General features: G+C 39.2%; 1 protein-coding gene across 18 annotated transcripts in view; it reads right to left on the bottom strand.

The window, feature by feature from the left end:
- Positions 1-15,941, bottom strand: part of DENND1A (DENN domain containing 1A) — a 539,854-nt gene that overhangs the window by 242,494 nt on the left and 281,419 nt on the right. For all 18 annotated transcript variants that reach the window (XM_049114466.1, XM_025475080.3, XM_025475091.3 and 15 more), the window contains one exon: positions 14,122-14,175. In XM_049114466.1, the coding sequence (XP_048970423.1) occupies positions 14,122-14,175 (54 nt within the window). The remainder of the gene's footprint in view (positions 1-14,121; positions 14,176-15,941) is intronic.

Here is a 15,941-nt window from a genome sequence, read left to right as displayed (position 1 = left end):
ATAGCAGGTAAAAGTTGTATTCAGGAAAGAAAGCACAGCATAGGAACAAAGCAGGATCAAAGTACACCTATTGAAAGAGAAAAAGTATCGCTGTGAAGAACTGCTATCCCATTTTTTGAGTAATCCTTATGTGCTAGACAATAGGTTCTTTACCTGTGTTCTCTCCAATCTTCCCAACAACCCTGAAAAAGGCATTATCATCTCCACTTTATAGATGAAGAAACTGAGGCCCAGGAAGGGCAAGTTGTCTCCAAATGTCACCCCGCTAGAAATCTAAGGCAGAGCCCTGTTTCAAAACCAGGTCTCCTGAATCTGAAACCCTTGCTCTAACCACCACACAAACTTGCCCCCTGACAGACTTGAAAAACAAAACCGAACGAACAAGCAATACAGTCTGAAATAGTCAACAAGTGCAAGTGCAAGTCTCCTGCCCGGTGGACTGAGGAGTGCTGAGCTAATGGTGTCAGGGTGGGGTTCGTTCTGAAGACCGTGACATGGCAGAGCTATTCTCGCAAACAAAAATACAAGGCCCTCAGCTGAGCATTTCAGTAAAAAATGCTTAACTGCTGATGAATTACATAAATTTTTCTTTTAGGAGAGGATGGAAGTAAAAAGAAAATAGAAATGAGAAGCTTAAGGAAGGCCAGAAAGCCCATTAGCACTTTTGACAGATCCAAAGATAACTCTGAAGCCACCAAAACGTGGCCTCAAGAGTCTGCCAAGAAGCTTCACGCTGGGTAGAAATATGTTACACAGCTTGCCGTCCAAATAAGGAGACACAGCGTCAGAGACAAATCCTGCACCTTATTTTGGTGGGAGAAAAAAAAAATCAAAAGGATACTTTTGTGGATGGGAAAGGAAACATTTCTGAAATCAAAACACCACTTGGTTGAGGCATAACCCCCAGGCCCAATCAGGTTCTGAGGGATTCAGGTGCTTGTTCCAAAAGTCTATACAGGTATGTTAAAAATATGTAACATTTAGCCAAATTCTCTCTAAACTGTCATGTACTTTTTTTGGTATTTCTCATCCCATCTGTGCTGATTACCAAGATATTTGTGTCTAAACAGAAGCTGTCTTTCTTATCTGCTTCCTCCCCTGCCTCTTTCCTTCTGGGATGCCACCCGTCTAGGGGGGTGGGAGTGGGTGAGTGGCGACAGCCCTGGGGACTTCACTCAGCCGTGGGAGCACCTGTGGGGCAGAGCAGGCCTTGGGAGCAGCTGTAGGGAGAATTTACAGTTTCCAGCAAGCTTCATCTCTGAAGAAAACCCCTAGGAGAGAGGAGTCTCCTCTTCTGTACCTTAAGCACCCAGTGGCTTAAGCCACACCAACCCTCAGTTTCTCAAACCTGCCACACCTTTTCATATCCTCAAGCCTCTAGTTTTTTCTTTAAATTTTTAAAAAAATTTTTTTAAAGATTTTATTTATTTATTCATGAGAGACACAGAAAGAGAGGCAGAGACACAGGCAGAGGGAGGAGAAGCAGGCCCCATGCAAGGAGCCTGATGTGGGACTCGATCCTGGGAATCTGCGATCACGCCCCGAACCAAGTCAGATGCTCAACCGCTGAGCCACCCAGGCATCCCCATCAAGCCTCTACTTCTGTTGTTTCCTCCTCCTAGAACGCCTCTTTCTTCCTTGAGGATATCCACTTGCTTTTCAAGACCCAGCTGAAATGTCACCTCCTCCTAGAAGGCTTCCTCAATTCCACATTTGTCAATCTCCTACACTTTGTGCTGGCATAGTGATTTGTCTCTATCTTATAACCACTTGGTGACAAGTATGTTTTTGTCACTAGACTGAGGTCCCTTTGGGAACAATGACATATCCCATCATCTAGCAGTTTTATAAAAGAATGAATCAGTAAGTAAAGAAAGCAATGACTGAAGACCTCAGCTCCTTAGCTGGAGTTTGAGCAGTGTAGTGTAAGAGAAATCCACCAGGCTGAAAGACAGACATCATGGTTTATTAGGAAGAACATAGCATTCGATGTCAGAAAACCTGGCTCTAGTTTGGGTGAAGTGATCAATTACTTAGTAATGGTGAGGGGCTCAAGGGAAAGAATTGACACTGGCACCTCACAATGTCAGGTAAAATAGCTGGGGGCTTGGGGGTTGCTGTTTAAGGTATTTATGGCTACATTTATTAAAAGCGTAAAGGAGGGGCATCCTGGATGGCTCAGTTGGTTGGGTATCCGAGTTCTGATTTCGGCTCGCATCATGATTTCAGGATCTTTGGGATCAAGCCCTGTGTTGGGCTCCGTGCTGGGCACGCAGCCTGCTTGGGATTTCCTCTCTATCCTCTCTTTCTGCTCCCCTCCCCTCCCCCACCTTCCGTGCATATGCTCTCTCTCTCTCTCTCTAAAAAACTAAAAGTGTGAAGAAATAGGTGGTTTGTTCACCAGATAATGGGGAAGGGGGTTCATACAGAAGCAGGTATTCAATTCACAGCCAGGTCAGTCATGTCTTATAGATAAGAGTGCAGGGAATGAGGAATAAGGAGAACAGAGGGCTTCCATGGCAAGTTGTCCTGTGTCAAGACTGCAGCCAGAACATACTGTGAGCTTTTATTTCTAAAGGACACAAGGCATACCACTCTCCCAGCACTTTGCTTCAGTCTCCTGTAATTTCTGTCTCTGTAATCAGCCAATCAATGCTTATTTAACTCCTACTATGTGTTTAGTAGCCTCCCGGGAGCTGGGCCTGTAAAGATTAACTGCAGATGATCCCCATTTTCCAGGAGTTCAGCCTGGGGATGGGAATGGCATCAGTATGGTGTGCAAAGTACTGTGGTTAAAGCTACATACATTCCAGGGCTGCCTGAAAAGGGCAGATTCAACCTTGCTGGATGGTTACTGGGACAAGGCTGGGGAAGGTTTGACAGAAGAGAAGATAGCTGGTGTGGGCCTCCCAAAAGGGGTTCACTCAATGGACAGGGGGAGAAGTGTGTTCCATGCAAAGTCAGAAGCAGGGAGGAGAGAGGAGCTTCAGCAAGTCAGTACAGTGAAGAAGAGGATGCAAGGCAGGGAGGGATATGCTAGGGCAGGGGAGCTGGGTTCAGATCCTGTGGGACCTTAGCCTTTCCCTGCAGGTAAGAGGGAGCTGCTGAAGGATCAAGATACAATCACTTATGTGTTCCAGAAAGATCTTCCTAGAGGTCCTATGGAGGATGCACAGGAGCGGTCAAGCAGGATGCAGGGCGATCACTTAACAGGCTACTGCCATATTCTGGGAAAGAATGATTACAACAAATAAACCATTGAGATGAAAGCTTTGATATGGATGTGACTAATCTCTGTAAAGTAGAATTATAGGACCTGATAATGAGTCAGACCTGAGAAGTGGAAGGGGAGGAAGAACTGCAGACTACACCCAGCTTCCAGGTTATCGAGCACCACACTTGTCCACTTGCCCAGTTTCTTCAATGGAGAGTCTCCTCATTTAATGAGGGAATCAATCTTCCTTCTAAAGAATCATCAGTCTTATGAAGCATGGTGTTATTGCTCACTTAGTCTTGGGCCTAGTGTCCTGGATTATAATGCTACCACCATGGCTAAATCTAAGTCTGCCCCAACCCCCCATTCCCTGACAATTACTTCTTTGGGTGACTCACCTACCTACAGGGATGGAGAATCTTGCTTAGAGGGACTATTCCCAGTGTCCATGCTCAAAAGGGTTCAGTTTTCTCAGTGCCAGCACGTTTTTAGGCTTAAGGACATTCTGTTTCTATTCATAGAGTTCAAGCATTCTTTCAGTTATATATCAATTATGTGCCTGTGAGCATTCTCTTATCTGCCTAGCATTCATTACAAGCCTACTCTGTAAGGCTGGGTAGCGGGGAAAAGCAGCTGACTGCCACCCGGGCTAGAAAGGGCTCAGGTCCAAGGAAGGTCTCTAGTGAACGGGGTCAGAACAGCCTGGAAGTTTGAGTTTGGGAAGAGGTGTGTGCTACACAAGCTCCTCAGCCTCGTTTCTCGTCTCTACAAAGAAATGACGGTGAAGGTCCTGTCCAGCTCTAACCCTCTCTGGCTCTAAATCCAGACAAAGAGAAAGGAAGGGCACCTGGCAAACCTCATTTCCCCGAGGAGAAGCCCCATAATGCCTGCTTGCTTCTAGCTGTCCCTGCTGGCTCCTGTGCCAATCCAGGTGGCTGGGGACTTCGGGCTCACTGTGATCCACGCCCCGGGTTAAGAAGCAGGTGGGGGGTGAGGGGGGATGGGCCAAGGATGGGAGGGGATATAGTGGGGCTTAGAGAAAAAGCGTCTTAGGTTCAATACCTTAGGGAAATGAGATAATCCCCAAACCAAAGAACTAACTCTAAGCTGGGTACTCCTTGGAGCCTTCAAAACAGATGCGAGTCCGCCCCACGGTCTGTCATTTTATTAGTCTTTGTGACTTTCAGCTTCATACACGGTGCAAATGATAAAGACTTACTGTACTGTCTCTGGAGGAAGCTTCTAAGGCAAGAGGCTTGGTTTTGCCTTAGAAGGGTCTAATTCCCTGAAATAACTCCTGCTTAGATTATTTTACCATAATGTAAACCTTTAAAATCCTCAATTGATTTTTTTTTTTTAAAGAATTTAGGTTACTTTGGTTGTGTGGGATTCTTAAAAGGGAATTATAAATTTGCATTCTAAAATAAACTGTCTCAGAAAGAATTCCACAAACTCACTTAGGCAATCACATCAGAAAAGTATATTATAGGCAAGAAGGCAGGGTTTACCTGGAGGTCAACTTTTATCCCTCGGTGTGAATGGAAAAACCATTAGAATAAACAATTACCTGACACCTCTTAAGAGCAACAATGGAATTCTCTACAATCTCAGTACTTGATAATAGGTCTTCTACTACCGCCTCAACTTTGTTTATTTTTGAAAGTCATGATGAGTTCATAAATCTCTTCTATATCATGGTACATCTTTTGACAAAGTGGAGTCTGGGCAATGTTATATGTAACTGTCCATTCTAAATGCTTTCCTCGCATCATTAACCACTTGGTATGACACTGACCAGATAATTAAGACAGGTTTGTTCAATATTCCAAATGAAGGTCTAAATGATTATCCATTAATCAAAAGTTAACTTCAAAACCTGGCTGCTAAAAAAATCCCTTCTACAACCAGTTTACAATGTAATTATTACTACATATTCATTTCTGATCTTTGATTTCTTTTTAATGCTGGTCAACTGTTTAAAATTTATAAAGAAAAAAATAATAAAATTTATAAAGATTTATGTTCATTTAACTATTGCCTGTATAAAATTCACTCCTATGTGTATTATCTTGATAGAGAAAACCCTGATGAACAATTACATAGTGATAGTTTTTCAGAGAAAAGAAAGAAAATATTTCTACATAAAAATTGTAGAAATAATGAGAATTAACTTCAATAGCCATCTGAAAGTGGAAAGAATTTTCTACATTTGCTTTTCATTAATGTCTTGCAGACAGACTGGCTCAAAAGCCAACTGAAAAGAATTGTTATTTTCCCTTTCCTGGGAATGGCTGCACTGCTCATTCATTCATTCATTCAGCCAATCATTCAGTCATTCCATAAATATATATTGACAATCCACTATGTTCTAGGTATAGTGCTAATTACAGAAATGCAATGATGAAAAAAATACTAAGCCCTCTTCATTATGGAAGGAGAAATGACATTACACAAGTTCATAAAATTAATTACAGAACATAAACTTATAATGAGCAATTTCGTAGAAGGGTACAGGGAGCCCTGGAGCTTGAGGCCCAGGACCCAGAAGCACCTCCGTACTGAGATCAAACTGACCTGAATGGGACTCCTGGTTTTCGCATTTACTAGCCAGCTGAGTAGGAGCAAGGTCTCCCTAGGCTTCATTTCCATTCAGAGCAGGTATAGCAAGGCTGCTATGAAAATTCCATGATATAACAAATAGTGCCCAATCTAATCCATGGCAGGTGCTGAATCTATACTAGCTCCTTTCTCTTTCTTACATTACCATTCTCTGAAACTGTCCAGAACAACCTGATTCTCTGGCGACAGAATTAAGTTCCATGTGCCAAAGTCCTTTTATATTTTTCTTTGCCTATTCTTTTAAGTTTAACATGTCTATTAGAGGAGAGAATCAATAAATGTTTATAGAACCTCCCATATTACAGGCACTGGAGTCCTGGACTCCATTCCGTGCACTATTTCTAAGCTTCAGAAATTCTGGTGTCAATGGCACCTGCTAAGAGACTTGTGTGGTCAAATACATACTCCATGAAAGGAAAAATACTGAGCTTCACAACCAAGAATGTTAGCAAAAACCCAGAAAAGACAAGCTCCAAGAAGTAATGTGCCCTAGCCCTGAGCCATAACTCAGACTTCAAAAGAGGTTAAGACTAGAATTATAGAAAGCCAAGAGAAGAAGGGAAAGAAAAGAACCATCAAAAGCAGTATCTCTCTTGCACCAAGCATTAAACTTGGAACTTTACATTTAATTCCTTATTTGTTCCCCCCATTTTTCTTTATTACACAAGGACACTGAGGCTCAGAGACCATAAGTAAGTAGTCCAAGGTCCCTGAGTGGTAGAGCCCAGGGTCTGGCTGTCTCCAAAACTCATGTTCTTTCCACTACAGCAGACTATCATATTAACAACCCCATGGTTATTGCTTGTTTCAATTTGCAATGCAGCAATTTAGTCATTTTAAATTAATCCTTGAAAAATCACCAAGAGATTAAAATGCAAATTTCAACATGGCTAGAGCTCAATACTGATTCTATGTCAAAAATCACACAAATTGGTCCTCCAAAAGTTCAGATTCTCCTTAGAGGAAAAGCTTTCCTGCTTCACTTTCTATTTGAAATATGAAAAATAATTTTTCCTCTTTCCTCATGAATATCAAAAGTCAACTGCAGGGAGGCAGGTGGGTATAATGAAAACAAAATGCTTTGGTTCCTTACCAACCTAAGTCACTACATCCCACTTAGGTGCATACCTTGGGCTGGTAACCTCAGGTCTGTGAACACTGGGTCCCTATATATAAAATAGGGCTCACGTCTACCTCTCTCAGAGGAGCTGTAAGGATTTAAATGGAACCATGTATGTTAGGAGTCTGGCAGATTGTTTTTATTATTCCCACTTAGAAACAAACAAGGCCAGCCTTTTACCGATTTGCAAAGGAGGATTTAGGGGACAATGGGTCATACACAAGGAACTGGTTCATTAGTGACAAAACCAGCAGAGGGAATGCAAATTTTTTTATTATTATTATTTTTTTTTTAGTGATGGGGCAGTGCAGACAGGAATTGTAGCTGGGGCTATGAAGAAGACAGTTTTTGTTCTCCCTCCCAAACTATTTCTAACCTCCTTTATGGCAGTTTTGAAAATTAAGAAATTATCAGAACTTTCAGGTACCTCAAATTTAAATTCTTAAGGAATTCTCAGCCCTTCAAATTAAAACAAATTAAAATGATGAACCTAACCTATGCAACAATATTTATGGCATTATTTATAATAGCAAAACATTAGAACCAATCTAAATGTCCATTAGTAGGAGTGGCATAGTTAAAACACTGTAGAGATTTCCAGTAAAATATGATAGATTAAACACCATATTTATCTCTTCTCTCTGATACCATCCCTCCCCAACAACCCCCCAAGGGAAAGTCACAGTGAAAGAATTTTAAAAGACAAACTCCCAAGAACAGGAGAAAAGACATTATTGGAAGAGAGATGTCAAATTTTTAGAAGCCAGAAAGCAGAGGTTACTAAAGAAATGGTTCTCAACCTGGGTCATTCACTCCTGGGGAACATGTGGCAATGTCTAGAGATATTTCTGGTTGTCATAGACGGAAGGGGGTAAGCTATCATCATGTAGTGAGTGGATCTCAGAAATGCTAACATCCCACAACATACAAGACAGTCCCACATGACAAAGAATGATGTGGCCCAACAGGTCAACAGTGCCAACTGAGGCTGGGAAACTAAAGAAGGATGGCTTGGCAGCCCACAAAGGGCAGAACACAAAAGCCGGGACAGAGGGTTAGGGCACAAGCTCAAGCCCAACTCATACCACACAACTCCAAAAAAGTTCAAGGAAATGGAGACACCCAGAACCTCTGAAGGCTGGAGGAAGGGTGCCAATAAAAATAAGATTCTGCCCTTCCAGCTCACTCTACTTGTCAATTAGCCTTCCCATAGTCCTCCAGCAAAGAAGTGTTTACTTTCTAGAAGAACTGAACCAGAAAGACATGGTGACACCAGGTATAAGCTAAGGATGGGATAAAGCATTAAATAAAAAATGGGAGGCGGTTTAAAGAATACATGCTGTTGGGATCCCTGGGTGGCGCAGCGGTTTGGCGCCTGCCTTTGGCCCAGGGCGCGATCCTGGAGATCCGGGATCGAATCCCACATCGGGCTCCCTGCATGGAGCCTGCTTCTCCCTCTGCCTGTGTCTCTGCCTCTCTCTCTCTCTCTCTCTGTGACTATCATAAATAAATAAAAAAAAATTTAAAAAAAATTAAAAAAAAAAAAGAATACATGCTGTTAACTCATCACCCCCATTCAGCTTCCAGAATGATGCTCATCGGCAAAAACAAGACAGAATACAAGGCAAGAAAAATAAATAACTGATTAGTTCCAAAGAAAAGATTCTGATACTGACATTTGAGAGCCCCTTACATATGCCGCACCAAGTAACCAGGCCTCCTCTTTTCCATCATCTACCATAAAAGCCAGCCAGTAACAAGTCCCATTCACAAACACAGAACTTCACTTTGGCTTTTTAGTGCCTCAGCCTTCAATAGGGCTGGACAGGCACTTGAGGAAACTCTCTACAAAGATACAGAGTGAAACAAACAGGAGAGAGAAAACGTTGGGGAAGAAAATATGCAAAAAGAACCATTTTTTTAGACCTATAAACGAGTCTCAAAGAGACAAGAAAAAATATTGCACTCATGAAACAAGATGCCATTAAACAACGAGTAATTTACTGACCACCACCAAAAAGCTCTTAGATATAAACAATGATAGCAGAAGAAATTCAAAAGGGTGGAACCATTTGTTAAAGAAAGTAGAAAGACAACTAAAAGAGAGAGATGGAAAACAGAAAAAAAATATTAGAGGATCAACACAGGAAGTATCATCCTACTATTGAAGCCCCAGAGAAAGGAGAAAAATTAAGAAGAATCTTTTCAAAGGAATAATGTGACACCATTTCCTAGCTTTAAAGGACATGAGTTTCTAGACTGAATGAGACACCAAGTGCCCAGCACAGATGGAAAGGACAATTTCAGAATACCAGAGATATATAAAGGATCCTAAAAAATAAATCAGGAATCACAATGGCTTACAACTTCCAAGTTTCAACAGGAAAACTAGAAGTCAATAGAGTTATGTCTTCAAAATTCTTTTTTTTTAAAAAAAGGTTTTATTTATTCATTTGAAAGGGAGAAAGAGCATAAGCAGGGGGAGGGGAGGGGCAGAGGGAGAGGAAGAAGCAGACTCTTTGTGGAGTAGGGAGCCCGATGCGGGATTCGATTCCAGGACCCTGGGATCATGACCTGAGCCAAAGGCAGATACTTAACCCACTGAGCCACCCAAGTGTCCCCAGAAAAAAATTTTAAATCCATAATGTTTATAATTCAGTGAGCATGTGGAATGAGACAATCAATTATGGTTGCAATTTCCTTCTTGTATGACTTTTTGTCAGAGTTCCTGGATTTCACATCTTCTTGTTTATTCCTTTATTCTGATAAATCATTCTCCAGTAGCTTCCTGAGAAAGTATTGTTTTGGAGGCAACATAGTCAGACCTTGTATCACTGAAAATGACTGTTCTACTGTGGATAGGACTGAAAATGCCTTCAGAATTTTGAAGGCAGAGGTACCTGGGTGGGTCATTGGTTAAGTGTCTGCCTTCAGCTCAGGTCATTATCCCAGGGTCCTGGAATCGAGCCCCGTGTCGGGCTCCCTGTTCAGTGGGGAGGCTGCTTCTCCCTCTCCCTCTGCTTCTGCCTGCTGCTCCACCTACTTGTGCTCTGTCAAATAAATGAATAAAATCTTTAAAAAAAAAATTTCTTTCCTCTGAAGATAGGGGGAAAATGGCAGAGGGAAAACATGTGAGTGAAAAGAAGTTATCTTCTATGGGGAGAGAGGCTCAGAGGTGGTAAGAGATCTAAACTCTCAACTTCCACAGAAAAATCAACAGGTGATATATGAAAAAGTAAAGTTAAGATATAGTAATATGTGCTATATTAGTTTAGAATATGGAGAGAAATACTGCAATTGCTAAAATCTTGAAAGTGGTTGCCTCTGGGAAGTGGAAAGTAAGGAGAATCTGAAATTTTCATCAACAGTTATGTGGTACTATATGATTTTTTTCAGCCATAACTATGTATTATTTTCATAAGAATAGAAATACCATTAAATTAAAAAATCTTTAAAAAGAGATGAAGTAAATCAATACGAACAGGTTTTAGAATACATTTTAAAAAGTGAGTTGCAAAACAATATGAATAGTATTACATTTACACTTAAATAAATGTCTACAACATACATAGGTACTCACACATATAATACTAAATACATTGAAAAAGATCTAAAAGGTCTGGTAGGACTTGCAAACTCTGGAGAGAGAATGGGACTTAGGGGTGAGGGAGGAAAGACAGTAATTCACTTTTTTCTATATGTGTTTCTTATTTGTTTAATGCTTTTTTATAACAAAGATATTTGTAATGAATTTTAATGACACAGGCAAACATCCATAAAACACTGTCATAAAAACAAAGCTGATATAAAGGTATGTATTTGGTATAATATCTATTGTGTTTTTTTTAAAATGTAGCTTCTAAAACTGCTTTGCTTTTTTCTTTTTTAAATCAAAAAGACCTCTTTGTCTCAAACAAAATATTACCTAATTCCCAACTTAAGTGGATAAAATGAACCTGCAATGCATGAAGCAGGAGCAGGGACCCCGTGCTCTGGTCAGCCAGCTATCTATCTGCCCCAGGCCATCAGGCAGCATAGAGTGGAAATTACTACTATCATAAAGAGGAAAGGAAAATTCTGAGTGTGACTTTCTCTAAGACATGGGATTACGAGTGATTTTTCTTTTGCTTTTTAGTGTAATACATACAAATACACAACTCTTCCATAATTTGGAACAGTTTACATAATAATCTGTTCCTTAACATGCCTATATAACCACCTAAACCTCACATACTTGTAGCAGCAAGGTGTAGTGATGGCCAAAAAAGCTTCATTAATCTTTTCAAGTTATGGTTCTATATTTATATTTCCTATTTCTTAGGTTGATTTCAATCATTTATAATTTTCTAGAAAATCTTATCTCCATCAAATTTATTGCATAATTTTAAGATTTTATTTCTCTTTTTCAAAAATTCAGTTTTAAAAAACTCTTATTTTTCAATTCTACTTTAACAATATTTTCTAAATAAATTGTAATTAAATTCTTCTAGTTTGGGTTTTTGATTGCTATTAATTTTCCAGATTATTTCTTTTTAAGATTTTATTTATTTAGAGACAGAGTACACGTGAGCAGGCAGAGGGTAGGAGGAGGAAGAGAGAGAATCCCAAGTAGACTGCGCTGAGCTTGGAGCCTGACTTGGGGCTCATTCCCACGATCCAGAGACCCTGACCTGAGCAGAAATAGACGCTTAACCAACTGAGCCACCCAGGCACCCCTCATTTTCCAGTTTCTTCAACTGAAAGTCAAGGTCATTATTTTCTCAGTTTCTTATTTATAATAAAAACATTAGAAGCTATCAGTTTTCCTCTGAGTATAGTTTTGGCTGCATCCCTTAGGTTTTTGTTGTTTAGTGTTCTCATTGTTATTAATATTTAAACAATACAGAATTTCAATGTTTTATCCCCTTTGACCCAACCACTATTTCAAGTAGATGAATATATTTTAAATCTTTGTTATTAATTTCTAGTCTTAACTTGTTGCCATGAAGAGACTGGCCTGTAAGACTTTGAGTTTTTCTATTCCAAAATATTCAGTGTTATCTACATAGCCAATTTTTATAATCGTCCCATGGCATTTGAAAATAATCCTTCAACATACAACCTTTTGCTATTTGTCCATGGAACATCCCTACTGCTCTTCCACAGGAGTTTTCTAATTCTTTCTGGGTTCCTCCATTATCTACTCCTTATTGACTGCTAAGTATCAGTAATTATCTCCTTTATGTTGTGGAAATTTCTCAAATTTTCTGGCTCATGGAAGCTCCTTCTGGAATTACATGGACATTCTTTTCTAATTTTATAGTTCTTTTGTCATTTCTATGGAATTTTTTGGAATTGAAGGGCAAGATAATGGGCTCAAAGTATAGCATAGTATATGAGAACTCAGTCTCTAAAATCAGAAAGACCAATGTTTGCATTCTAATTCTACCACTTTTTTGCTGTAGGTCCTTGAATATGTTACTTAAATTCTCAGGCCTGTTTCTACATATAAAATAATAATCACAATAGTTACCACCTAAGCTTATTAAGAGAGGTAAATGAGAAAGGTAAAGTTTATTAAGAGAGGTAAATGAGAAAATGAATACATCATCTGACAAGCAGTAGTACTCAGTAACATAAGCTATTGTTGCTGAAATGGAAATTATGCTCCAAAGTTTTTACTACTTAATGCAAACAAAAAGGAAGTATTTTCTACCAGAGCCTGATCATATAGATAAGAAACACTATGGATATATTTGGCAATCCCAACTAAGATAGTTATCTAACAACAACTCTATAGACTAACTTCATTAATAACACACGATTATTTGACATTTATAATTATATCTGCTCTATAGACAACATGAAAAAGAATTTCCTTTCTGTGAATCTGTAATGGTTATTTAAAAATATACCACTTCTTACTCTAGTACTTTAAAAAAAAAAAAGTCAAGTATATACTCCCCAAAATTAAAAGCCGGGCCTTAAACAAATGTTTGTACACCAATGGTCATGGCAACATTATTCACAATAGCCAAAATGTAGAAACAACTCGTGTCCATCAGTGAATAAACAAAATGGAATATGTTATATACATAGAATATTATTCAGTCTTTAAAAGGAAGGAAATTCTGACACATGCTGTAACATGGATGAACCACAAAGGCATGAATAAAATAAGCAAGACACAAAATGACAAATATTGTATGGTTCTACGCATACTGGGTACCTAATCAAATTCATAAAGAGAAATTCTGAAAGAATAGTGGTTTCCAGGGGCTGGAGGAGGGGGTATATGGGGCATTTGTTTTTTAACAGGTACAAAGCTTCAGTTGGGAAAGATGAAAAAGTCCTGCAGATGAATGCTGATGATGCACAACAATGTGACTATATTCACACCAATGAAATGTAAATTGAAAGGTGGTTAAAATGGTAAATTTGATGTTATATATATTTTGCCACAATTTTTAAAAAGTAATCAAGTGCCTACATAGTGGTCAATCTATGTTTAGTTCTACATAGCACTACTTATAATCTGGGTAAAACATTTTGAAAATATACCTTACGCCTAGATATGCAATTCAATTTGTTCAGAGGGCAAACATTAGCCTCTGCTCCTTCAGATTCAAGTTAACCACTCCTAAATCTTTAAGAGGTGGGGCAGACTTCACACTTATATCCACAAATACTTTTTTTGAATATAGAAATGTAATATAATTCTACTCTGGTAAATCCTAACCAAAGAAAAAAAAATCTTTATAGCAAAGTTCTTTATATAGAAACATTTTACTTACAACAGCAAAAACTAAAAACCATGAACATGCACACCAGTGAAGCAAGAGCTAAGTAAACTACATAGCAAATGGAATATTACACGGCCAACAAATAGGCTTCTATGAATGAGATGGAAAAAATGCATATGTGATCAGTAATTTTAACTACATAAAAATTCATTTTAAAAAGGCTAAAATGAGACATCAATATGTTAATAGGTTATTACTTTTGAGAAGTAGGCATAATGATTCCTCTTTGTACTTTCTATGCTTTTCAAATATTCTCTAGTTTTGCTTTTGTAATGCATTATTTTTATAATGGGAAAATATATGTTTGTTTTCTTTTAAAAGTAAGTAAAAAATAAAAGAAGAACAAAAATTTAATCTCCCATCCCCCAGCCCTAGCAAGTACTCACATTCTCAGGGATGCTGGGAAGTTCTCTGGTATCAGGCACAGTAAAATAAGAATGCTGGAAAAGAAAAGGAAATGTTACTTACTTTTGCAAAAATATGCAAGAAGCACATTATTCAGCAATCAGGTAAATGGTCTGAAGGTAGTTTTTCACTTCGATGAGGAAACAGAGTTTCACTCACAAGAAATGACAAAAGAATATTTTCTTTGGTTAATGTTGGGTTCCAGCCAGACACAGGAAGTCACCAGTCTGGTAGATGGAATTCTTTTCTATGAGAGATGAACTTCTTCAGGAGAGATAAATGAATAGCTCAAAGAGGTTAAAGGCTAAATTCCCCTACAACGTTTGCACATTTCTGAACACATGAAAGCTGCAGGCTTCATAATTTATTGTTCAATGAGGCAAGTGGACCCGAGGGATCAAGTATCACTAGGTTCACTCAGCAAGGGTCTTACCAACCAAACCTGCCATTTCATTTTAGCATCTGAGATTATATCCATATACAAGCTGCGGGCAAAATGTGCCCCAAAGGCCCAAGTGATGTTAAGGACAGCTCCAACTGCAGGACTGCTGCACTGAGACCATTACAGATGGCTGAGAGTGGAGAATTCTGTCCCTATGCATGTTCTGCAAAGAAGCCTCCTGACTTCAGTGTAATCTCCAGTGAAGGGAGTGGGAGACTCACTGGAGCTGAAAACCTGACCTGTTCAAAGAACTTTCAAGGAGGCTTCTCCATATATGTGACGAGCATATGTCCCTGAGTTAAATGACAACAGGCTGAACTGATGACACCTCCTCTGTGCTACTAAAGACTTGGAGGACAATGGCAAGCAGGAATGGAGAGTCTGGTGCTGGCCAATTAAAGATGGGATTGTGCAAAGGGCAGGAAAGGTTGCAGCAGAAAAGGTCAGCTTAGCCATGGCCTAAGTTCAAACCTGGACCCCCAAGCGACATTTCAGGAAGTCCCTCCTCTCCATTCTTAGATAATTGCAAAATAAATAGGTCTCAAGAAGAATGGGTTGTATAGAATTCCTGAAATCAAAGGCCAGGGGACAACGGCAGTAATGACGATAACAACAGTAATAGTACAAGCTACTCGCCTAATATTCAACAGATATCGACTGAGTACGCATTACATAGAAGGCTTTATGCCAGGTATTTGTATCAATATTATCTCTAATTTCTGTGACAGATTTTAAGATACGTATTATCTTCACATTATAAATGGGTAAATTAAGGCTTAGGGCACTAAGGTCACACAGTTACCAGGTGACAGAACCAGGAACTGAAACCAGCTCTGCAGAACTACAGCTATGTTCTTCCTACTGTTAAGAGATTGCTAAACCAACCTTTTTCTGAACAAATTACAGCTAAAGCTACTTGAAATAAACTAAAAAGTAAAAGCAAAAAAAAAAAATCATGAAAAGATCATTAAAAAAAACCCTTCTGCAAAGCATCATTCCAAACGTTGCATGTCTGTGCCAAAACATTACCCATAAGGTATTACAGTAGAGATTATGTAGCATGGAAACTAGTTAACAATGAGGATTAAAATAGCAAAAGTAAAATAGCAGGTTAAATGTGCTGCCACAAGATACCAACTTCTATATGAAATGGCTAGAGAAGAGTTCGAGGAAATGTTCGGTAATGGACATCCACAGGATGATGGAGTGACAGTGAGGGAGAAAACACAAGGACCACAGAGTCACCACTTCATAGCTATGTGTGATCTCAGGCAACTTCACTTAACAGCTCAGAACCTCAATTTTTGAACCTATAAATGGGAATCGTGATATCTACTTCAAAACTGTTATGAAGAATAA

Source organism: Canis lupus, chromosome 9 (assembly GCF_003254725.2).
Source record: "Canis lupus dingo isolate Sandy chromosome 9, ASM325472v2, whole genome shotgun sequence".
NCBI classification, from domain to species: domain Eukaryota; kingdom Metazoa; phylum Chordata; class Mammalia; order Carnivora; family Canidae; genus Canis; species Canis lupus.
Note: the sequence above shows the minus strand (reverse complement) of the source record. Positions and strands in the feature narration are given on the sequence as shown.